We start from the raw sequence: 21,361 nt of genomic DNA, 5'->3' as shown, positions 1-21,361 counted from the left end.
AGCTGGTCCTTTGATGATTGCCCAACGAGCTTGAAGCACGCCGAAAACTCGTTCAATGTCCTTGTGAGCGGCTTCCTGCATCAACTTGAATCTCCTAATCTTCTCGTCCGAAGGAAAGGGAGGGCTCTTCATGAAAGTGGGCCAATCGGGGTAGATGTCGTCGGTCAAGTAGTACCCACTCGTGTAGTAGGAGCCATTGGCTTCCTTCCTTCCAGCCATTCGTTAAACAACGTCAATGCGTTGAGCACGTTGATTTCATTGTTTGAACCAGGAATCCCAAACAACGCGTGTCAGATCCACATATCTTGGGATGCGACAGCTTCGAGGAAGATCGTTGGCTCCCCCTGATCACCTCGAATGTATGCTCCTTGCCACGCCACTGGACAATCCTTCCACGCCCAGTGATGCAATCTAGGCTTCCTAGCATCCCCGGACCCATACTCGTGCAGTGCAAAAAGCCTTTGACAGTCAGCGGACATCAGCCTCCTCAAGTACTCTGCGCTAAAGAGTTGGACGATGACTCGACAGGATTTACTCAAGCACTCCAACGATGTAGACTCTGCAATACGCAAATACTCATCGTATTGGTTAGTTGCACCTCCATATGCAAGTTGCCGAATAACAACTGTGCATTTTTGGAGAGGTGTGAAGGTAGATGTGCCAAGTTCGTCATCCGAACTTTGTTGGAAGTAATGATCGGACTGCACGGCGTTGACGATCTGCAATAACAAGGGGTGGCGCATACAAAAACAGCACCGGAACATGGAATTAGTGTAGACAGAATTAGGGGCAAATTAATCATCGTAGATATTCCTGCTTCACGATCCCGATGAATGTAAGCTTTCTTCTTTAGCCTCCTTCGTCTAGGAGGGTTTCTGGCGGACCAACAACATTAGTAATTTCGTAAAATTGCAACACAAGTTGGGCGAATTGGTGAACACGTCGCTCGTCGCCGCTTGAGTCGGAGAAAGAATGGGAAGATGATGATGATGACATTTTGCTAGAGAAGAAGAAAGTATGCAGATTGGGAAGAAAAATAGGATGTGTGAATTGAAGTAGAAATGATGAGGTATTTATATATAATAGAAAGGAAATAAAAAAATGTGAGGGAGGGGGAGATAAAGAGAGAGCCATTGCTGAACGAAAAAAAATCACAGCCAATAGTCAATTTTATAAAAGAAAATTCATTTTTTTTCCCTCAAAAACGCGTGCTATCCATGCGATCACATTTTCTCCACTCCGTGCCTGGCACCAAGTAGCACGCCTAACACGAGTCCCGGGGGCACCCCAGCGCGCACGCATGCACAACGTGCCGACTCGGTCCGGCACGCCCCCGGCGCTAGAGATGCTCTTATGAAAAAAATTGTAAAGAAGTATAGGCATTTATAATTGTGAGTTTGAATTTTCACGTAAATGACATGCACGTCATCGAAATTCGTTGAATTAGCAAAATTTAACGGTACACTCTGTTAGAAAAGTGGATTTAAAGTGTAAATATTATTATTGATGGTAAGAAACATTGCTTGAAATATTTTGAAATTTTAATAACATCATTTTACTTCTTATATATGTGATGCCCCTTAATTATAAAATAAACAAATAAACAGTTGCATTTCTTCTTCTTGTAACATTTCTAAATCTACCTAATTCGACAAAAGAACTAAGTATATATCGACAACATAGTTGGCAATAAAGTTTGATTTGAAATGAGATACTATACCATGCATATTATTCTTTTGATTAATTACGTGGAATCCGATTTCCTAGATTCTTCACAAAGGATTTTCTAGTGTTTAATTTCATCATATGCATGCATATTTTTAGGGTCAATTGCTTCTAAAATAAAGAATTTTATAGTTAGTTCTTTTTCATGAATTTGAATTTTAATTTGTAATACTAATAATATGTATACATGTATAGCTTGTTGTAGTTTCCTCCGAGAGTAGAAATCTTAATAAATTAATTAATTCTAATATATTATAGCAATATGGTACAAAACTTTTCTTAGACTATATAATATATATGTGCTCTAAACTCCATGTTGGGGTGGGTTTTTAGCCACAACAAATTAAATCACTAATCTAAAGTGGAAGAGAGAGAAATTCGGTGTATAAAGGAAATTTAGTCGAGAAATATTAAAGATACGGTACAAATCTTCGACGTCCAAGCTCCCCAAATAGAGTTATGGCTAAATTCTGATGATTTGTCAGAGATGATAATTGTAGTCGAAGACAAGAGGAATATGACAGTGAATTAAGGTAGAATAAAAGTAAAGAACGATGAATATTTAGAAAATTGGAAAACTTTAGATCTGGAAAGAGTTTATAATGCGGGAAAATAAAGATTAAATAATGTGTCCATATATACAAAGGAAAATGAAGGGTATAGACGAATCTAAGCTGAGGGCATGGTCGTCTTTTCCTCAATCTTTTTACACGCTTTCTGGGGATAAACTTATCCTTCACAAGTTCACGTGTAGTATGCTTGTTGATGACGCCAATCGAATTTGATATGCCAAGATCCCCATATAAGATAAGGTTTATCTCTTCAGGGCATTGAACGTTTTGAGAAGCATGACATAGAGCATGTGCAAACTCCTTTATTCATTTCAATGTTGATTTGTTAATTATTATCGTGTCTCGCAACTGAGAGGAAAATGAAGGGTATAGACGAATCTAAGCTGAGGGCATGGTCGTCTTTTCCTCAATCTTTTTACACGCTTTCTGGGGATAAACTCATCCTTCACAAGTTCACGTGTAGTATGCTTGTTGATGACGCCAATCGAATTTAATATGCCAAGATCCCCATATATACAAAGGAAAATGAAGGGAATAGATGAATCTAAGCTGAGGGCATGGTCATCTTTTCCTCAATCTTTTTACACGCTTTCTGGGGATAAACTCGTCCTTCACAGGTTCACGTGTAGTATACTTGTTGGTGACGCCAATCGAATTTGATATGCCAAGATCCCCATATAAGATAAGGTTTATCTCTTCAGCGCATTGAATGTTTTGAGCAGCATGACATAGAGCATGTGCAAATTTCTTTATTCATTTCAATGCTGATTTGTTAATTATTATCGTGTCTCGCACTGAGAGATCACCATTGATTCTTTTCGTCAAGACTGATTTAAACGAGGTCTCTCAAGCTCTCCGTCATTCAATAAAGAATAATAATAAAATTCTTTATACTAATAGGTTTTCGGACACATCAGCTCTACTTCTCCAACAAACCTTAATTATCTTTTATTAGCCACACAAAATCATTCACATCAAACAATTTAGTTTGACTGTGGTTTGGGGGGACTTTTGGCAACAAAATGTAAATTCGCGTTATTTGTACTACAACTTAAAGTTAAAGAAAGAAAAATAAATTATTGACGCAGTTCATGATTTTAGAAGAAATTAATTAACTTATATTTTTATGATGGTATAGTATTATTATATTATATGTGTTTTATTTTATTAATGGTGAATAAATTCATAGATAACCTCAAATAATTTAATTATTTAATATAATACCTATCAAATATGCACTGAATATCTAAAGTGGCACATTAATTAATGCATATAAACTAGTTATAATTATTGACAAATGGCCAAACACCAAATACATATATTTAATTTGTCTAACTAATAATGCACATAAAAGCAGCAAATATACTAAGGCAAATAAATTATTGGAACAGTCCAACTTAATTGGAACTTTTCCTCAATTGACAAAACATCTCCATTAATTTAATTAGAGTTTTGTAAGTTTCTCAATTTTGATTCTGTTTATTGATTCCCATAAGCCCACTACAACCACACATATCAACACAAAATCAAAATGTTTCCTAAAATCAAGATCAGGTACAACTTGAAGGTTGGAGGGTCATTTTCAAATTTATAAATTTACCTCCCAAATACAGTTTGAATTATTGTCTTTTATTGAGGTGATCTTCGTCAACTAAATTTCTTTCAAAATTAAATCATCAATACATGTCCAAATTAAGAGTTTTGTTACTCCGAAAACATTTACAACATTTTTTTCAAATTAACTAATTGAAAAATACCTAGAGGGGGAAAAATTAACCTGGATTTGAATCCTGAAGTGAGCGAAAATTTTACTAATTTTCTGACATCGTTATTCAACTATATACTGTCTTATTCATACCTTATTCATTAATCTCACATCTTACCAAAAGTAACAATCTCACTAGGTGGATATTTACGTTGTAATCAAGTCGGTCGTCACGTGCAGTTCTCGCTGCATCATTGTGGCCGTCGGGTACTTTCTATTTTTTGTTTTTTCTCAAAATTTGTATTCCTATTTATCCGGCCCCAACATTTTTGGTACTAAAATGCTCTGTCACGTGTCACATTTTTACTGTTCCACATGAACAAGATGTGTGGTCCAGATTAGTATTACATACTCCCTTCGTTCCATTACAAATGTCCTATTACTTTTAGGCATGAAGATTAAAAAATGTGTAATTAGTAGATAAAATGAGTTGGTAGAAGAGAGAGATATAAATTGGGATTTGTAAAAATATAAAGAAAGAGTAAGTTGTGGGCCTATTAGTTAATTAGTCTTTTAATTATTTGCCAAAAAATGAATGAAACATTAGTAATGGGATATTCAATTATGGAAACTGAGATATTTATAATGAGATGAAGGCAGTAACACTTAAGGACATGATACTACATGAACCTAACCCTAGGTCAAGTACAATTACTTTATAAGTTAAGTGTAAAGGGTTTGTATTTTATACAGTCGGTCTTGCATGCGGCGGTCGCACTCCAGTGCAACGGGTCCACCCCGACCAGCGCCCCAGACCCGAAATCCTGAATCCTAAATTATTACATTTATTTATAATAATTATTACTTTGAATAAGCATGAAATATACATTTGTTCACACAAATGTATACTTATATAAATCTAAGTATTTACCTTCATTTAATATAAAGTATTATATTTTTCTAATCCCTAAATTCTATAAACTAAACCCTAAACCCTGTAAACTAAACCCTAAACCTGAACACCAAACCCTAATAGGAGTATTTACTTTTAATAAGCATAAGATATACATTTGGTCGCATAAATGTATACTTATATTAATATAAATATTTACCTTCATTCAATATAAAACATTATACATATCAATAATTACTTTTTCTTACGATAATAATTATTTGATCAAATAATAATGTAATTATTTATGCTCATTAAAAATAATCATTGTTATAATAAAAAGTAATATTTGATATGGAGAAATAAATGTTTCAAAATTATTATATTAATTGTAATTATTGTTGTAATAAAAATTATTTATTATTATAATAAAAAATAATTATTATTATTATAAAGAAAGATAGTGTTTTTAAAATATTACAATTTTCACAATATTGAAGTTAACTGCTTATATTAACATAAATATACATTTATGCGAACAAATGTATATATTATGCTTAGTAAAAGTAACAGTTATTACAAACAAATGTAATAATATTGGGAGCACGGATCAAATCCAAGTGGATCAAGAGCACGGGTTTGGATCCAGGTCGACCCGTCACACGCCTGTGCTACGGTCGCACAGGATAATTTGCATATTTTATAAGTTAAGAGATATTTTCATTTGATCCAATCCATAGACATATATATACTTTTCGCATATATATTTATCATTTGAGTCAATGCATCAAAGTATTCATAAGCAAAAATAAAAAATATCCACTAAGATAAAATGTTAAAGAGGCATTCTTGTGTACTCCATGGAACACCGTGCTCTATGACGCTAACACTATTTTGAAATGTCACTAACACTATTTTGTTTTACAAATGACACTATTGCATTAAATGGCACTAACACTAACACTATCTTGAAATGACACTAACACTATTTTGTTTTACAAATGACACTAACACTAACACTATCTTGAAATGACACTAATATTATTCTGTTTTACAAATGACACTATCATGTTATATAAATAACACTGTCGCGAAATGACACTAAAACTATAGCATGATAGTGTCATTTGTAAAACAAAATAGTGTTAGTGTTATTTTTATTTAATGCAAGTGTTAGTGTCATGGAGAGTACACAAGAATTTGCGAATATTAAAAATTAATCAATTTTTATTTAAGTTTACATTATTGCCCTTGCATGTATTTTAATCACAAAATTAGTATATATGGCCTGAATGGTTTGAACAGATCTTTGATTTCACCTTCTCCAAATCTATGTGATTTCCCCTTCACCAGATCTATGATTTATTCTCTCTTTCTACTTCTCTATTTTCTCTCACTAGAAAAATGACTGGTGAAGGAAATAGAGTTGAGACATTATAAAGTGGACTGCGATGACTTTAAAGAAGGAACTGAGTTGAGACACTGCTGCGCTTTTTTACGCGTGCAAGCGGTGATCTTTCCAGCTATGGCGTCGTCGTCTTCTCTTTTGTCTCCAAGCCTTCTGTTTTCTTCTGAAAATTTGTATGGGTAACTGAATATATGAAATCATCAGATCTTATTTTTAATTTTATAAATAAAATTCGAACAACCATTATTTTATTATTCTATGAAACTTTATGCATCAGGATTGTATTATGCGTGAGAAAATAATTACTACTTTTTGGCACAAGTTTACAATAGCATCCATAGTGAAGTGCTGAGCAGAAGCGCTATCTCCACTCTATCGTCTCCCTTCCTTCCACAGTGCATTGCGTCTATAAGAGATGCTATAATTTTCATTTCCATTTAATCGTATTTTCACTTTTTTATTTTAAAATTATATTAGTTAAAATAAAATATAAGATTTTAAAATTAAAAATATTACAATAATTAAAAATATTATAATAATTAAAAGAATTTAAAATATTAGAATTTTAAAATTAAAAATATCAAAAATAAAAAAAAATAATAAAAAAAAAAACAAAAAAAATGCTACCCAACCCCGGCCCAATTCCTTTATCTTCTTTTTCTCCTCTTCATTTCTTCACCCACCGCCTCACCTTTTATCCTTTTCTTTTTCTATTCTTCTTTCCCCATTTCTGTGCAACTCCTTTTATTTGAAAAATATATATATATTTTTTAAAGGGAAAATTGCACCTAAATACACAAACTTTGTCGAAAATCCATATTTGACGCGAAGTTAGGATTTTACATTTTAATACACCAATTTAAGAAGTTGTTCAATTTTGACACAATTTTGAATTCCGGCGATCGGGATATTGACGTGGCAGCCGGAATTGCCACGTCACACACACACACACACTCCACTCTCTCTCTCTCACACCCCACTCTCTCTCTCTCTCTCCACACGTCAGCTCCCCCACCCCACCCCTCCCCCCCGGTCGGACCCTCCTCCTCCCCACACCGCCGTCGCACCCACCGCCGCCCCTGCTCTCTCCACCACCACACCTCTTCCGTGAAGGTTGTCGCCTCGCCCTCAATTCTCGGTGACTGCAGCAGGCGAGCCCAAAATTTCAGTCGGCGCCGATTGTATATCAAGCAGCAGCGCCGCCTGAAACCCTAGGCCCCAAATTGTGGCCACGATTTCTGGCGAGCAGCAGCGATCCCCCGCCGTCGTCTACAACCTTCTGGAGACCGACGGGCACGGCGACTCAGCGTACTGCAGTGCCTTTGACGAGGAGAGCGAGTTCGACTGGGAGTCGAGATCGTCGACCTGACCCGAGGTCTCGGCGCCGGTGGACGCAAGGGCAAAGCGGCCGGCGGCAACCTGGATCTCGATCTTCGGTGGATTTTCGGGGAAATTGAACTTGGCGTTGCCCAGATCTTCGCCGAAGGCATACGCCGCCTTCTCCACCATGGTCAATCGGCGGCGGCGACCTGGATCTCTCAGTAGAGGGCGGCTGGGGGCTCGACGGCAGCGGTGTGGGGAGGAGGAGGGTCCGACCGGGGTGGCTGGGGGGTGAGCTGACGTGTGGAAGGAGAGAGAGAGAGTGGGGTGTGTGAGAGAGAGAGAGAGTGGAGTGTGTGTGTGTGTGTGACGTGGCAATTCCGGCTGCCACGTCAATATCCCGGTCGCTGAATTCAAAATTGTGTCAAAATTGAACAACTTCTTAAATTGGTGTATTAAAATGTAAAATCCTAACTTCGCGTCAAATATGGATTTTCGACAAAGTTTGTGTATTTAGATGCAATTTTCCCTTTTTTAAAAATTGGCACGTCCACATGATGCGCGCGCCCCATCCTTCTATCATGCCCAGCACCAGGCAAGGAGCCCAGCACGCACCACGGCGGCATGCCAGTGCGCGGCTCCCTCGACGCGTCGACTTGGTCTAGCGCTATAAGGAGTGCACTGTGGATGCTCTAAAGTGTCGTTCAATAAATTGATTTTAATTTTTTTTAAGAACATATATATATATATATATATATATATATATGGGCGGTTATTCAATAAACCACCCTTATTTTAAGAATTACGAACCAGCAAATATGCATGAATTTTATGTATAACACGCATGAATAAAATGTAAAAAGGCATGAATTGCGAAAAATAATTTTTTGCTACCTTTGTGATTCGAACTCAGGACCATGAATTTATCCAACAAGGTGATGAATCAACTGTAGATCTTGATGATCTAAGGGCTGAAAATGGTTCCTAATTTATATTTTAAGAAGCGTTTTTATTTTAACCTTCCCCTATATATATATATATATATATATATATATATATATATATATATATATATATATATATATATATATAAAAGCTCTTTTAAAATAGTCATTTTTAATAAGGAAACATAATATTTGGCCACTAACTGAAAAAACACAAAATCTGGCAATTTTTTATGTTTTAAGAATGTTTTGCCCTTAATTAGGAGTGACCGAATTCTGATTTGCGCGCGGGTTAGGCACATATGGCACTATTAGTGCCAAAAACACCAACCGAAAAAAAAAATCTAAGTAAATTAGTACTTTTGGCACTATTAGTGCCAATAATGTCATGCCCGAATGGTACTAGTGACCATAAGAGATAGTATATGGTATGACACTAATGGCACTAATATGACCATAAGTACCATTCGTGCAATACTACATAAGAGAGATTAATATGACACTAATATGACCATAAGTACCATTAGTGCAACACCCTAAATGGAGAATTTAAACCCTAAATGAAGAATTTAAACCTTAAATGATAATCTAAAATCTAAATGGATAATCTAAACCCTACGGGAAAGTGTTCAAAATGGTTATATAATTGTACTTATCTATATAAGACAAGACAGTGTATCAACACAAGTGTATGACACTATTGGCACTAATATGGTCACTAGTATCATTCGTGCATGATACTATTGACACTAATAGTGCCATGTGTGCCTAATCTGCGAGCAAACTCGAATCCGATCCGCCCTAATTAAGGGCAAAATAGTACTAAAACGTAAAAGATGGTTAGATTTTGTATTTTTCAATTAGTGGTCAAATATTGTGTTTTTTCTTCAAAATGATCACGCAAGTATATTGTTTCTAAAGAATATATCTTGGTAGCCTAATTCTCTGAATTCGTTTATGTTTGAGTGGGAGATTATTTTTGTTTGAATATTGAGTTTTTTTATATTTGTATTATTAAGATTTTTAAAGTAAAAAATTTTGAATTTACAATCAATAGGTTTGTTGTGAATTAAAATAAAAACTGAATTCACAATCAAGAATAATTTTGGATTGTGAATTATAATATAAAAATTCAAATTCACAACTCGGAATAGTCTTGGTTGTGAATTTGAGTTTTAAAGCTAGACTTCACAACTAGGAATACTCTTGGTTGTAAATTCGATTTTTAAAGATCAAATTCATAATTCGAGTTTTAAAGCTAGAATTCAAAACTCGAAAGTAAATTTAAATTTTAAAATTAGATTTCACAATTAGAAATAGTTTTGATTGTGAAATTGAGTTCAAAAACTCGAATTCACAACTAAAAAGTTAGTGGATAGTTTTTAAGTTTTGTATGCGAAGGATAAAGAGGTAAGTGTGTGGCTAAATTATTTACTTCCTCCGTCCCACTGTATCTGAGACTCTTTATATTTAAGGCGTCCCACTGTAAGTCAGACTCTTTCCTTTTTTGATAAAGATTTTACCCTTTAAACACATTTTCACTTTTTCACCTACAAACAAAATTCATTTTTCTTAATTTCCGTGTAAAAAAAATGTCTCACATACAGTGAGACGGAGGGAGTATTATTTTTTTTAATCTTAGTAGATAATCTTTAGTTTTACTATTTAATTTGAACATTTTTAAAGACCATTCTTATCATTTACCAATACCTTTACATGCCATGAGCTTGAATTCGTATACCTGTTAGACACGATACAAATCTTTATTAAAATATACTCCCTTCGTCCATCAATTTGTGTCCTAGGGGAAGGGTTATTTATCACTTTCCCTATGACACGAATTGGTGGACGGAAGGAGTAACATAAAAGATCCAAATATTTTTTAGGGTTAATAGTTACTTTTATTCATTTTTAAATATAAAAAATAAAAAAATTAAATACCCACTATAAAATAAAACTACAAAAACTATACATTTTGAATTTGAAATGACAAAGTTATCTTTACTTAAATCACAAATTTTGTTGAAATCGCGAACTTTGTTCGATATGCTCAACCAATGCAAATCGAGCTTGTCGAGCATTAATGGTAAATGCACTGATGCTCGACATGTCCGGCCATTGCGAGTCGATTATATCGAGCATTAGCATATTTATAGTAAATACATTAATATTAATGTTCGACCTTTGCGATTCGGGCATTAGTGGTACATACACCAATGCTCGCGATATACTCAATCATTGCAAGTCGAGTAATAATAGTCAAGTATTTTTAGAAAATGCACTAATGATCGACATTTGTCAATTGCAAGTCAAGCATCAGCGCAAAATATATTAATTAATACTCGATATAAGGGATAAAAAAACCTAAATTCATTAGGTTTTTTTATCCATTAGGTCCAAAAAAATGAGATTCATGTTCAGATCCATTAGATTTACAGGGTCTTGAGTCCTGACTCGGATCCATTCTTTCCCTTTAAAAGAGAAAAAAATGGATCCGGGTCAGGACTCGAGACCCTGTGAATCTAATGGATCTGGACATGAATCTCGTTTTTTTTTACCTAATAGATTTGGACCGGATCCTGACCTAAGTAAAAAAATACGGATATGGATTTGGACCAAGCAGGATTCGATCCAGGTCCACATCTGGAGTTGGTGATGCTGCTACATGTCGGCGGTAAGCAGTCGACGATCAAGAGATTGAGCGCGTGCGAGCTGACAAAGTGTAAGTTGGAGCCGATGAGTACCGGGGGCGGTTAAGTTGATGCCGGAGATGGGTTGTTGAAATTATAAAAAAAAAAACAAAAAAAAAAAATTAAGGTGCAGATCCACCCCTGAAGTAGAGGGTGCAATTAAACTCAAACGTTAACGGACACTTAACGGCGTTAGGTCAGAGGGGGGAAATTATTCGATTTTAATTAGTTCAGGGGTTTAGTTGATACCCCTTCAACTATAGGGGGCCAGACGTGAAAAGGGCCACCACGACATGGGCTTATTTGATACTTTTCCCTATTTTTTAAATTTTATCTTTGATAATCAGGATATACTATCATTTTGTCCCTATTTTTCACTATGATGTCTGCTCACCCTACTCCTATAAATACCTGCAATTCCAAGAAGCAAGATCGCTCGAATCTCAACTTTTGTTTTCATCTTCTCAAATGGATTCCAACACTGCATTCGACAGCTTTGTGTATCCAAATTTCTCCAAATTAGATTTAGAAAAATTCATTTGGCCCAAACAGGAAAACCACTCTTCGAATGAAGAGCTGAACGAGCCGTTGATCGACCTCGAGGGCGGCGCGGCCGCAACGGCGGATCTGGTTCGATCAGCTTGCCTGAGGCACGGCTTGTTCCAAGTGATCAACCACGGCGTGGATTTGAACCTCATAAATTCAGTAAATGATCACGTGAATTTCTTCTTTAATCTCCCAATTGATGCAAAAATGAGGGTTCATAGGCTGCCCGGCAGCTTTTGGGGCTATTCTTTTGCACATGCAGATCGTTTCTCTTTGAATCTGCCGTGGAAAGAAATTTTTTCATGCATTTTTCGTCAAGATGCCTCTGATTCTGAGGGGGGCCTCTTTTTCGAATCCGCATTTGGTCACGAATTTCAGAAGATAAGGCGAGTTTCATCGATTCACCATCTTTCTTCATTTCTTGTGTCTCAAATTTGCATGTTTGATGCAGTTGGAATATCGGTATAGTGTAAGAGGGTGTTTGCTCTCAACATCTTATTCACCAGCTTATATACTCGTTCAAAGTATTTGATAAAATAAGTTCAAAGAGCTTATAAACTTCCAAAAAAAAAAATATTCTATTTCAACTTATTTTTCTATACTCTTATTTTTAGCAATTATTTTATAAATATTATTCAACTATAATTCATTATTTTCATCATATTATACTCTCAAGTTCATCTCTATTCGATTTTCTCTCCCTAATTAAAAATTTTATTTCTATCTTATTGATTATAAGATCAATTATCCAAACACTTTGATAATTTATAAACTCTTAGAAAACTACATCTTATAAACTTTGAAACATTTTAAAATTCTTAGCCAAACACCCTCTAAATCCTATTTTATCTTCTATTAATTATGTAGGATGATGTTATTTTGTTCGCGTGGTATGCAGGTTTTGATAGATTTGCATGAGAAATTAATCTATCTAGCTAAATTATACTCCATGCGTCCTAAAAAATATATTCATAATTTATCATTTTAGTACGTTCTATATAAACATTTAGAGTCAGAGGATTTTTTAGGACAGTAACTTATGCTGATTTGGAAATTAGGACAAAAACTTTCAGACTTGTAAAAATATGACACTAATTTTTTTTAGAGTAAAATATGACACTAATTAATAAATGTCGTAAAAATAACACATTTCTCTGCCGATAATTGGCCGAGAAATGTCCTGCGGGTGCAACACTTATTAATTAGTGTCCTATTTTACTCTAAAAAAGTTAATGTCCTATTTTTACAAGTTCGAAAGTTTTTGTCCTAATTTCCAAATCAACCTAAGTTACTGTCCTAAAAAATCATAAAACTCTAAACATTTACCTTTTTAATTTTGAACATTATCTCACCACAAATCTTTACTTTTTTACCTCTACTTATTCACAAAAAAATCATAATAGCCCACCACTCCACTCACAACAAAGTAAAGCCCTTTCACCATTCACACCACATTTATTTAACATTTTTTAAAACTTGTGTCATTAAAAGTGCGACATATTTTTTATGGGACAGAGAGAGTAGGAGCCATTATCATTAATCAATGATGTTATCCTGTCCACATTTTAAATTTATGGTAATTACATCCACTACGTGAGGTGTGTGTTTTCTTGGATTTTATCTTCTTAAGTTAGGATTTGATAGATTGCATGAGAAAATTGCAGCCCGATCTCGTATTAATCTATCTCTTACTCTACCTAAATAATACGTCTTCGTCCATGAAAGAACTTTCTATTTTCTTTGTTTTGAACATTCACAGAAAAAAAATTCCTATCTACTCCATTAACTAATGTGATATACCTTTTTTTTTTTTTGGCAGATTGGATTTCGAAAAATATTGCGATGCGATGAAGAAATTGTCTCTAAGCATAATGGAAATATTGGGGATGAGTTTGGGGGTTGATAAAGTATACTATAAAGATTTTTTTGAAGACGGTAGTTCTTTATTAAGATGCAACTTCTACCCTCGATGCGAAGAAGCAGCCCAAACTCTTGGCACCGGACCACACTGTGATCCCACTGCTCTCACCATTCTTTACCAAGATCAAGTTGGAGGTCTCCAGGTCTTTGTCGACGACCGATGGAAGTCCGTCACGCCCAGACCCGGCGCCCTTGTCGTCAATCTTGGCGACACTTTCTCCGTAAGCTTATAACTCCATTTTTCATTTCAATGTGTACATTTTTTGTGGACGGAGGAAGTAATTAATTTTTAAATATGATTTCTGAATATATAACTTGTTTAACAAAAAGTGAAATTAAAGCTCAAGTCGTCATACATTATATTGCAATATACTAACGTCTTGATTTAAATTTCTTGCTAGTTAAAGTTTAAGTAATTATGAGAGACTTTGAGAAAGTTAATCCTTAATGTTTATAATAATATCTAAGAAAATGATTGATTGAATATACGACACATTTTTTTCATTAAAAAATGAGTACTATAATTAAACAAGAGACATTCTATAGTATCTCCCACATCCCTGTTTAATCAAATCGTACGAATTAATTTGAAAGTGATTAGACCACACTTAATAAAAATAGACATCTCCACTTATAGTCATGAATGACCCCTCTCTAATTACGAAGAAAAAAAAACTCATTTAACATAAATAATTACAAACTATTTGCATGTTAATTACCTATAAAATTGCACTTGACATATAAAGCAACTCTGTTGAATTTATGATCTTGTGTTCGAATCTCATTAATCAGATTTATGTTTGAATGATATATGTTGGTGTAGGCATTATCGAATGGAGTGTACAAGAGCTGCCCACATAGAGCTGTAGTGAACAAATCAATGCTGAAATAAAAATTTTATTGAAAAGAAAGAAAGAAAAGTTGTTACAAAACCGGTGTAACGAAAAGCAGTACAGCAAGGGACCAATGTAAGGCGCAACACGACCTAACGAAAAACCAAAAAACAAAACCACAGTTCAGGGGGACGGGAAATTCGCCGCCACAGATTACGGCCAAACCAAAACCCATCGGCGAGTCGTCCCCCTAAGCCGGAAGAAACACAGCTCAAGCACAAAAGAGCCAACAACAAAACCCGAGGGGGCAGCACTGGCCATCCAGAGAAATCTGCAGTGGCCGGACCAAGCCGAGCGGGCAGCACAGGATGCCCACCGAACGCATCATGAATCTTCCCTGCTCTGGTCACCTCCGGAACCACTCAATTGACAACCCGAATGTAAGGAAGTTGCCGCCTGTCATCCTTCACCAACTGTAGGATATCCGGGATCGTAAAATTCCAATAGCCTTCCTCCGCTACAGAAGAAGCCAAACAATCCGCAACCCGGTTCCCTTCCCTGTAGATGTGAGTGATAATAAAATGAAAACCAGCAAGGGAAGAGAGAACCTTACGCCACCGGCTGAAGAACCTCCGTAGTGAACAAATCAATGGAGAGAGTTTCAATGGTGTATTTCTTATGCCCTGCAGAAGAAAAAGTGATTAAGCCTCCAACAAATCTTGTGAGCTCAGAGAGGCTGAGACAATATCCAGATTTCAAGTGGTTGGATTTCCTCAACTTCACACAAAAACATTATAGGGTTGATGTTGCAACACTCCAAAATTTCACTAAATGGCTCATTTCCCACCAGCCAACCTAAACCCTACCTACCTACCTATATAGCCAGGGTTTTTTAGACTTTTGTCACCCCACCACCTTATATACATTCATGCAATAATTATACATGTCACATTTATGTATATGTATTTGGTGTGTCTAGCCTAGTACCTAGCTCCATCGTTTGGCTTGCCATTTATTATCTCATCGTGTGTTTGTGTTGCTATATTTATGAAGTTTCTACTTGATGTCTACTCTTTGTTTCCAATTATTTATTTCATTACATGTTAAATTAACTATAAGTAATTTACTTTGACGATGGAGCGCAGTCTGTTGGTAAGACGCCAACCAAGGTTCGAGTCACCTAAAAGGCTAGAGTGTGAGTGTGTTTTTTCTGTCTTTGAGTGTAAATTTTAAAAAAATAAAAATAACTATAAGTAAATCTTCCTTCAAAAAAAATATAAGTAATCTTGTAAATTGAATTATACGAAATGTATAGCTGTATCAAATAATTCCTTATACGAGGGTTGAAACAAGAAGGAATTAAAGATGAAAAAAGAGGAAAATTAATGTTAAATTCGACTTCGAAATCAGGAATGACTAAAGAATGAGAACTTGATCTATTCTCAAATTAACTGATCTCTATATCAAATGTGATCAAATATTTAAGTCTGCATTTTCACTTTTAAGATAGGCTACAATGTAAAGATAAGTTCATATATATATGTGTTAAAATCTGATAAATGATCAAGATTCGAATACAAATTAATACTATTAATCACCACAAGAATTATAAAAATTCTATCATGGACTTAATTAAATTAGTGTCTGACGGGTCTTGACCTATATATAAGACCATTTGACAGATATTTTTTTGATTTCAGAATTCGACTATACATGTCATGTAATAATCAATTAAAAACTAAAAAATGGAATTAGATACTAAAAAAAACTAAATACATTTATTAAAAATAATCAATCATAATTAATAATTATAATTATCAGAAATATGAGACATTAGAACTGAAGGAAAATAAAAATAAAATTAAAAATAGAAGGCTATCTAGTCTAACAATTTCATATAGTGGCCTTGATTGTAAATTGAAGACTGGTGTAAGAATGTCGCACTTATTCAGAAATTGATGAAGTATTATTACTAGGTAATATTCTAATACAACACGCGTAGGATCAGGGCCGGTCCTGTATCTCATAGGGCTCTAAACAAAAATTAGAAAATGGGCCTTTATAATTTTCTTTTATATTGACGATACAATAATAGTATATTAATATAAATTTTTTCACCCAATTATTCTGAAGAGCTTTCAATCAAAAGAGAAGAAAAGATACGGTATTAAGAATTCAAGACTAATGGTATGATCTAAATGACGAAAAGAACTTTCATATAACGAAGCTCCGTAAATAAGAATAAAAATAATTTTTATATATACTATATATATATATAAAAAAATTGGACCCCCTAAAATTTGGGGCCCTATGCAACAGCATATTGAGCATGTGTTCAGGTACGGGAGGATTAGTATCCTATTGTGAATTACTACATGTTTTGAATCGCCTTATAAAATGCGTGATATCTTTCACAACTTATATAATAAAACTATGCACATCCACAAATCATGCCTGTGTTATATAGGCTGGAGCCTATATATTAAGAATTGTCCCAATATATATGTAGGATTTTTGAGGAATCATTACGCATATTTTGTCCCAGAAAAAAGTATTGCACCCCAACATATTTTATCCGAAAATAAAAATCTTGGACTTTTCAGCAAATCGAAAATAGACTGTCAAAATGATATTCATCGGTTTTTCAAGTGATCGATCATGGCAAGATTGAAATTTGAATAGTAGTATATACTATATGATGTGGGATATGACTGGCTAAATCCAAAATGTTTGCACGAGGAGTGTCTTTAATGATTTGTGACTAATTGTAGAAGACAAAAAAGCATGGGTATATATGCATGGGATGTGTAAAATAAAATTAATCTTATATATCTCCGAAATTGTTCCATATTATGTCGTCATTTTTATGTTATATTTCATGTTTTTTTTTGGTAAGAAAAACTTCCATTCAAGAAAAAGGTACCAGCGGTACCGAACTTACAAAATTCGGGAGATTAAATCATTGGAGCTCCATGAAGAGAACTCCATCTCATTGTTCAAAATACCAAAGCATCTATTCCAACTCCAAAGTCTAGCTTTAAGCTCCAACACTAGATTCTTAGTCTCCCAATCTTTGCCCTCGAACCTCTTACCATTCCGTCTTTGCCACAACAACCAACAACATCCGACCCAGATCGCTTTCAACAACTTCCCAATCTTCTTGTCCTTGCAAAGGTAACAGAAGCTTCGCCAATGGTCGATCGGCGAAGCAGGCCGAACTGTCTGAATCCCGATCCACGGCTGAATTTCATTCCACACCTCCTGTGTTTTTTAGCACAAGGTGAAAACGTGGCTAATCGATTCATTGTGTGAGCCGCACTGTTTGCACATAACTTGCCCTTCACCAAGGTTGATATTCCGCTTTCTCAATTCGTCACAGGTCGGGAGACGTTTCCTCATCATTCTCCATGCATTGACGACTGCTTTTTGTGGTGCTAGCGGCTGCCAGCGTATCTGCACTTTGAGCACCATTCTGACATCTTCTAGCTTTGATGACCTCATACGCCGATGTTGTGGTAAAAATGCCATCTGAGGACGCGCTCCAAATCCATCTGTCTTCCGAATCTGCATCCAACACAAACGAAGAGATAAAGGAGGTTAAGAGATTAACGACCTCCATCTCCGTCTCCCTCAGCGTCCGACGCCACTTGAGCTCCCATTTCCATCTTCCCTCTTCCCATCTCCCGCACTCCTCGACTTTAACATCCCTCCTCAAGCAGAGTCTGAAGAGTCGAGGGAACTTGTGTTTTAAAGGTTCTGGTCCTGCCCATGGATGGTCCCAGAACATAGTTCCACGCCCGTTTCCCAGCCTACGGCAAATATTCTCCCTGAACCATCCATCAGTTCCCCTCCCTCCATCCTCAATAACTTTCGCCCACCAACCAGATTTCATCCCGCTTCTGCCCTCAAGTGTAAATCTCTCTCCCTCCCACTAAACCTCCCCATACAAGGATCTAACTACCCTTGCCCAGAGTAAGTCTTTCATGTCCCAATATCTCCAGATCCATTTAACAACCAAGGCCGAATTCACCCACTCTAAATTTCAAAAACCCAGCCCCCCCTCCTTTTTGCCCAAGCACAGCTCACTCCACTTCACCCAAGGAAAATTACCCCTATTCCCGACCCCTCCCCACAGAAAATTACGGCACAAGGAATTAATGGATTTCACAGTAGATTTAGGGATATGAGAGAAAGATAACTGAAAGACAGGAATGGCTTGCAAAACAGATTTCACCAAAGTAATTCTACCTGCCAAAGACAGCTTCAAATGCTTCCAACTATCGATTCTCTTCTTGATTTTCTCTACCAGATATTGCCAATCAACAATGCTTTTAGTCTTGCCTCCAACCTTAACACCAAGGAATTTAAAAGGAACATAATCCACTCTGCACTGGAGTTAATTAGATGCCATGCGTTCCAAACGTCCCTCCTCCACTCCAATACCCATCACACAACTTCATGTTTTACTATCATTATTGCATATTACTTATATATTACGATGTTCAAGATCGGTCTCAACTCCTGAGGTCCCAAAATTTAATTAGGGGGCTCAAAAATAATTTTGATGTTAATTAGATATAAAATTTAAACTCAAATTTTAAGTTCAATTTTAAAAAATTATATACAGACAACTTTCAAACCCAGTCTCTAATCTATAAAGTGTATGGGTAATTTTATTATTATTAGAGTAAAATTAGTACTCTATTATATTGCCATTATGTATACAAATGATAGTATCCACTAGATGTTCTTCTCAGAGTTAGAACAATATCTTAGTTACTAGTATTTTCGAATGTTCTAAATAGCAATTGAGACATATAAATGCTATCAACTTGTGATTTTTACAGCCAACTTTAGAGTTATTGTTGGAACAATCCAATTTGAGGCAAAAACAAATAGAATAAGAAACGAAAGAAGAAGACGAGTTTACGTGGTTCGGCCCAAGAATGACCTATACGTCCACGGAGGGTTAGGATAATTTCATTAACGGTGCCAGAGACTTCGTCGGAATTACAGCTTTACAATCTCACAATCTCAAGAAACCCAGCTCAAGATTACAAACAACAACTCTCTCGAAAATCCCTCTCTCTCAATGTATAGTGAAAACTAACTTGAAGAAGAAGAAAAACAGAGCCTAACTAACTCTCTTAAAAGCTCGCTGCAAAACAACAACATTTTGTATAAAACGTGATGCGACTTTGTTATTACGACTTATAGGTTGGCATAATGATCCCTCAAGTCTTTTCACCTAACAAAAGACCCCCACGAGTAAACTTTGCAGTCTTTATGGATAAGCTTGGCATCGATTCTACAGAAATTATGGAGTATTATTGGATTGCAATTATAAATAGACTCAGACTTTGTTTTTGAGTTCTATTCAAGCCAAACCTCTGCTTGGGTTTTCTTATTTATTGGTGATGAAGAGGACTCATTCAGGTTGTTGCGTTTTTATCACTCTCCTGAGATTTTGCAGAGTTATTTCGTGCTCCTCTCCAGATCATACAGTGTGTGTAGGTGTGGTCTAGTAAGTTCGTTTATTTCACGTTGTAAGCGTGAATTGGTGGGTTCATTTCTTTGCTTTCTTACACTAGTCTGTTGGCGTAAGTTTATATTGTTGGGTTTAGGTGGTGAATGTTTTGCATTCATGCTTAGAGAGTAGGTCGTTGTCTTGCTTTCAATTATTCATCGTTGGTGGAGCTTTGGGAAGATATAGAGACTAGAAAGATCGTGTCTTTTGTGTAAGTCCTTTGAATATCTTAATTTGATTAGTGGATAGTTTAACTTGGGCGTGGCCCCCCAGACGTGGGTGTTTTATCAATGAACTAGGTAACCAATCTTATGTTTTGTTCTTTACGGTTTCAAGTACACTTATTGCTACTGTGTCTCTGCACGTTCTAACTATTGTGTTTACGAAATTTGATGTGTATTGAATAAGTGACTATTTCAATTATGATTAACGTGGGTTTTTTTTTTTTGTCTTTAGATTAGCGTTTGCATTGCATTTATTTGGTAAATAGCGGGTCCCTTTTTTATTATTTTACTGACAATATTTTTTTGTTACGATCGATCTTAATTATATCATTCATTATAAATGTATGATACTCATTACAGGTAACAAGTACATATATATCGATCATAGTAAAACACAAGATCTAATTAATATAATTGACGATATTTTCCATAAACATGTGAAAATTAGGGACACAAACAATACTTATCTCTTAGTATAACTATTAAATAATAACAAATTATATCAAACATATATGCATATATATATGGGCAGAGTAATATCTATAGATGTAATTGTTAATTGTATATTAATAACAATAAGATACAATTTACATTAAAAGTATATAAAATTTAGATATCTCAAAACATGTGTTGAGTGTGCGAGTACATATAGTTATTAATGGCGAATTTTTAAATAATATTCTATTTAAATAGAATATTATTTAAAAATTCGCCATTAAATATTAAGTAAATCGTGTAATATTGGATCTATTTCACTATCGTTTCAGCCCAATCAATCCACCTGTTTCTGGATTGGGCTATGGTTTGGGTTAGTGGATGGTAATTTATATAGGGTGATTCTATTCATAGCCTCCATTTTTCTCTTTATAGCTCCCATTTTAATAATAATTAAAATTAATTAAAATTTTACTAATTTATCCTACATATTTTATATCCTCCAAATTAAATTAATTTACCAAATTTTTCGATTTGTGCAGCAATTTTATCTCGTTAACTCATAACAGTAAATTCTTGAGAAAGACTGTAATGTAATCCAAATTACACCTCCCTAAGAT

The 21,361-nt window shown here is 35.2% G+C and overlaps 2 protein-coding genes across 2 annotated transcripts; one reads left to right on the top strand and one right to left on the bottom strand.

Moving 5' to 3' along the window:
- Positions 1-290: 290 nt before the first annotated feature.
- LOC131009739 (uncharacterized) lies at positions 291-7,811 on the bottom strand. Its single transcript, XM_057937147.1, has 2 exons — positions 7,590-7,811; positions 291-719 (listed from the first exon to the last, which is right to left on the bottom strand). The coding sequence occupies exons 1-2, from the start codon at positions 7,809-7,811 to the stop codon at positions 291-293; spliced, it is 651 nt and encodes a 216-aa protein (XP_057793130.1).
- A 3,881-nt stretch (positions 7,812-11,692) lies between these two features.
- LOC131010204 (gibberellin 20 oxidase 2-like) lies at positions 11,693-15,625 on the top strand. Its single transcript, XM_057937620.1, has 4 exons — positions 11,693-12,188; positions 13,622-13,943; positions 14,546-14,605; positions 15,208-15,625. The coding sequence occupies exons 1-4, from the start codon at positions 11,725-11,727 to the stop codon at positions 15,412-15,414; spliced, it is 1,053 nt and encodes a 350-aa protein (XP_057793603.1). The 5' UTR covers positions 11,693-11,724; the 3' UTR covers positions 15,415-15,625.
- Positions 15,626-21,361: the final 5,736 nt, after the last annotated feature.

This window comes from Salvia miltiorrhiza, chromosome 2 (assembly GCF_028751815.1).
Source record: "Salvia miltiorrhiza cultivar Shanhuang (shh) chromosome 2, IMPLAD_Smil_shh, whole genome shotgun sequence".
NCBI lineage: Eukaryota > Viridiplantae > Streptophyta > Magnoliopsida > Lamiales > Lamiaceae > Salvia > Salvia miltiorrhiza.
The sequence above is the reverse complement of the archived record's forward strand: the minus strand, read 5'-3'. Positions and strand labels throughout refer to the sequence as shown.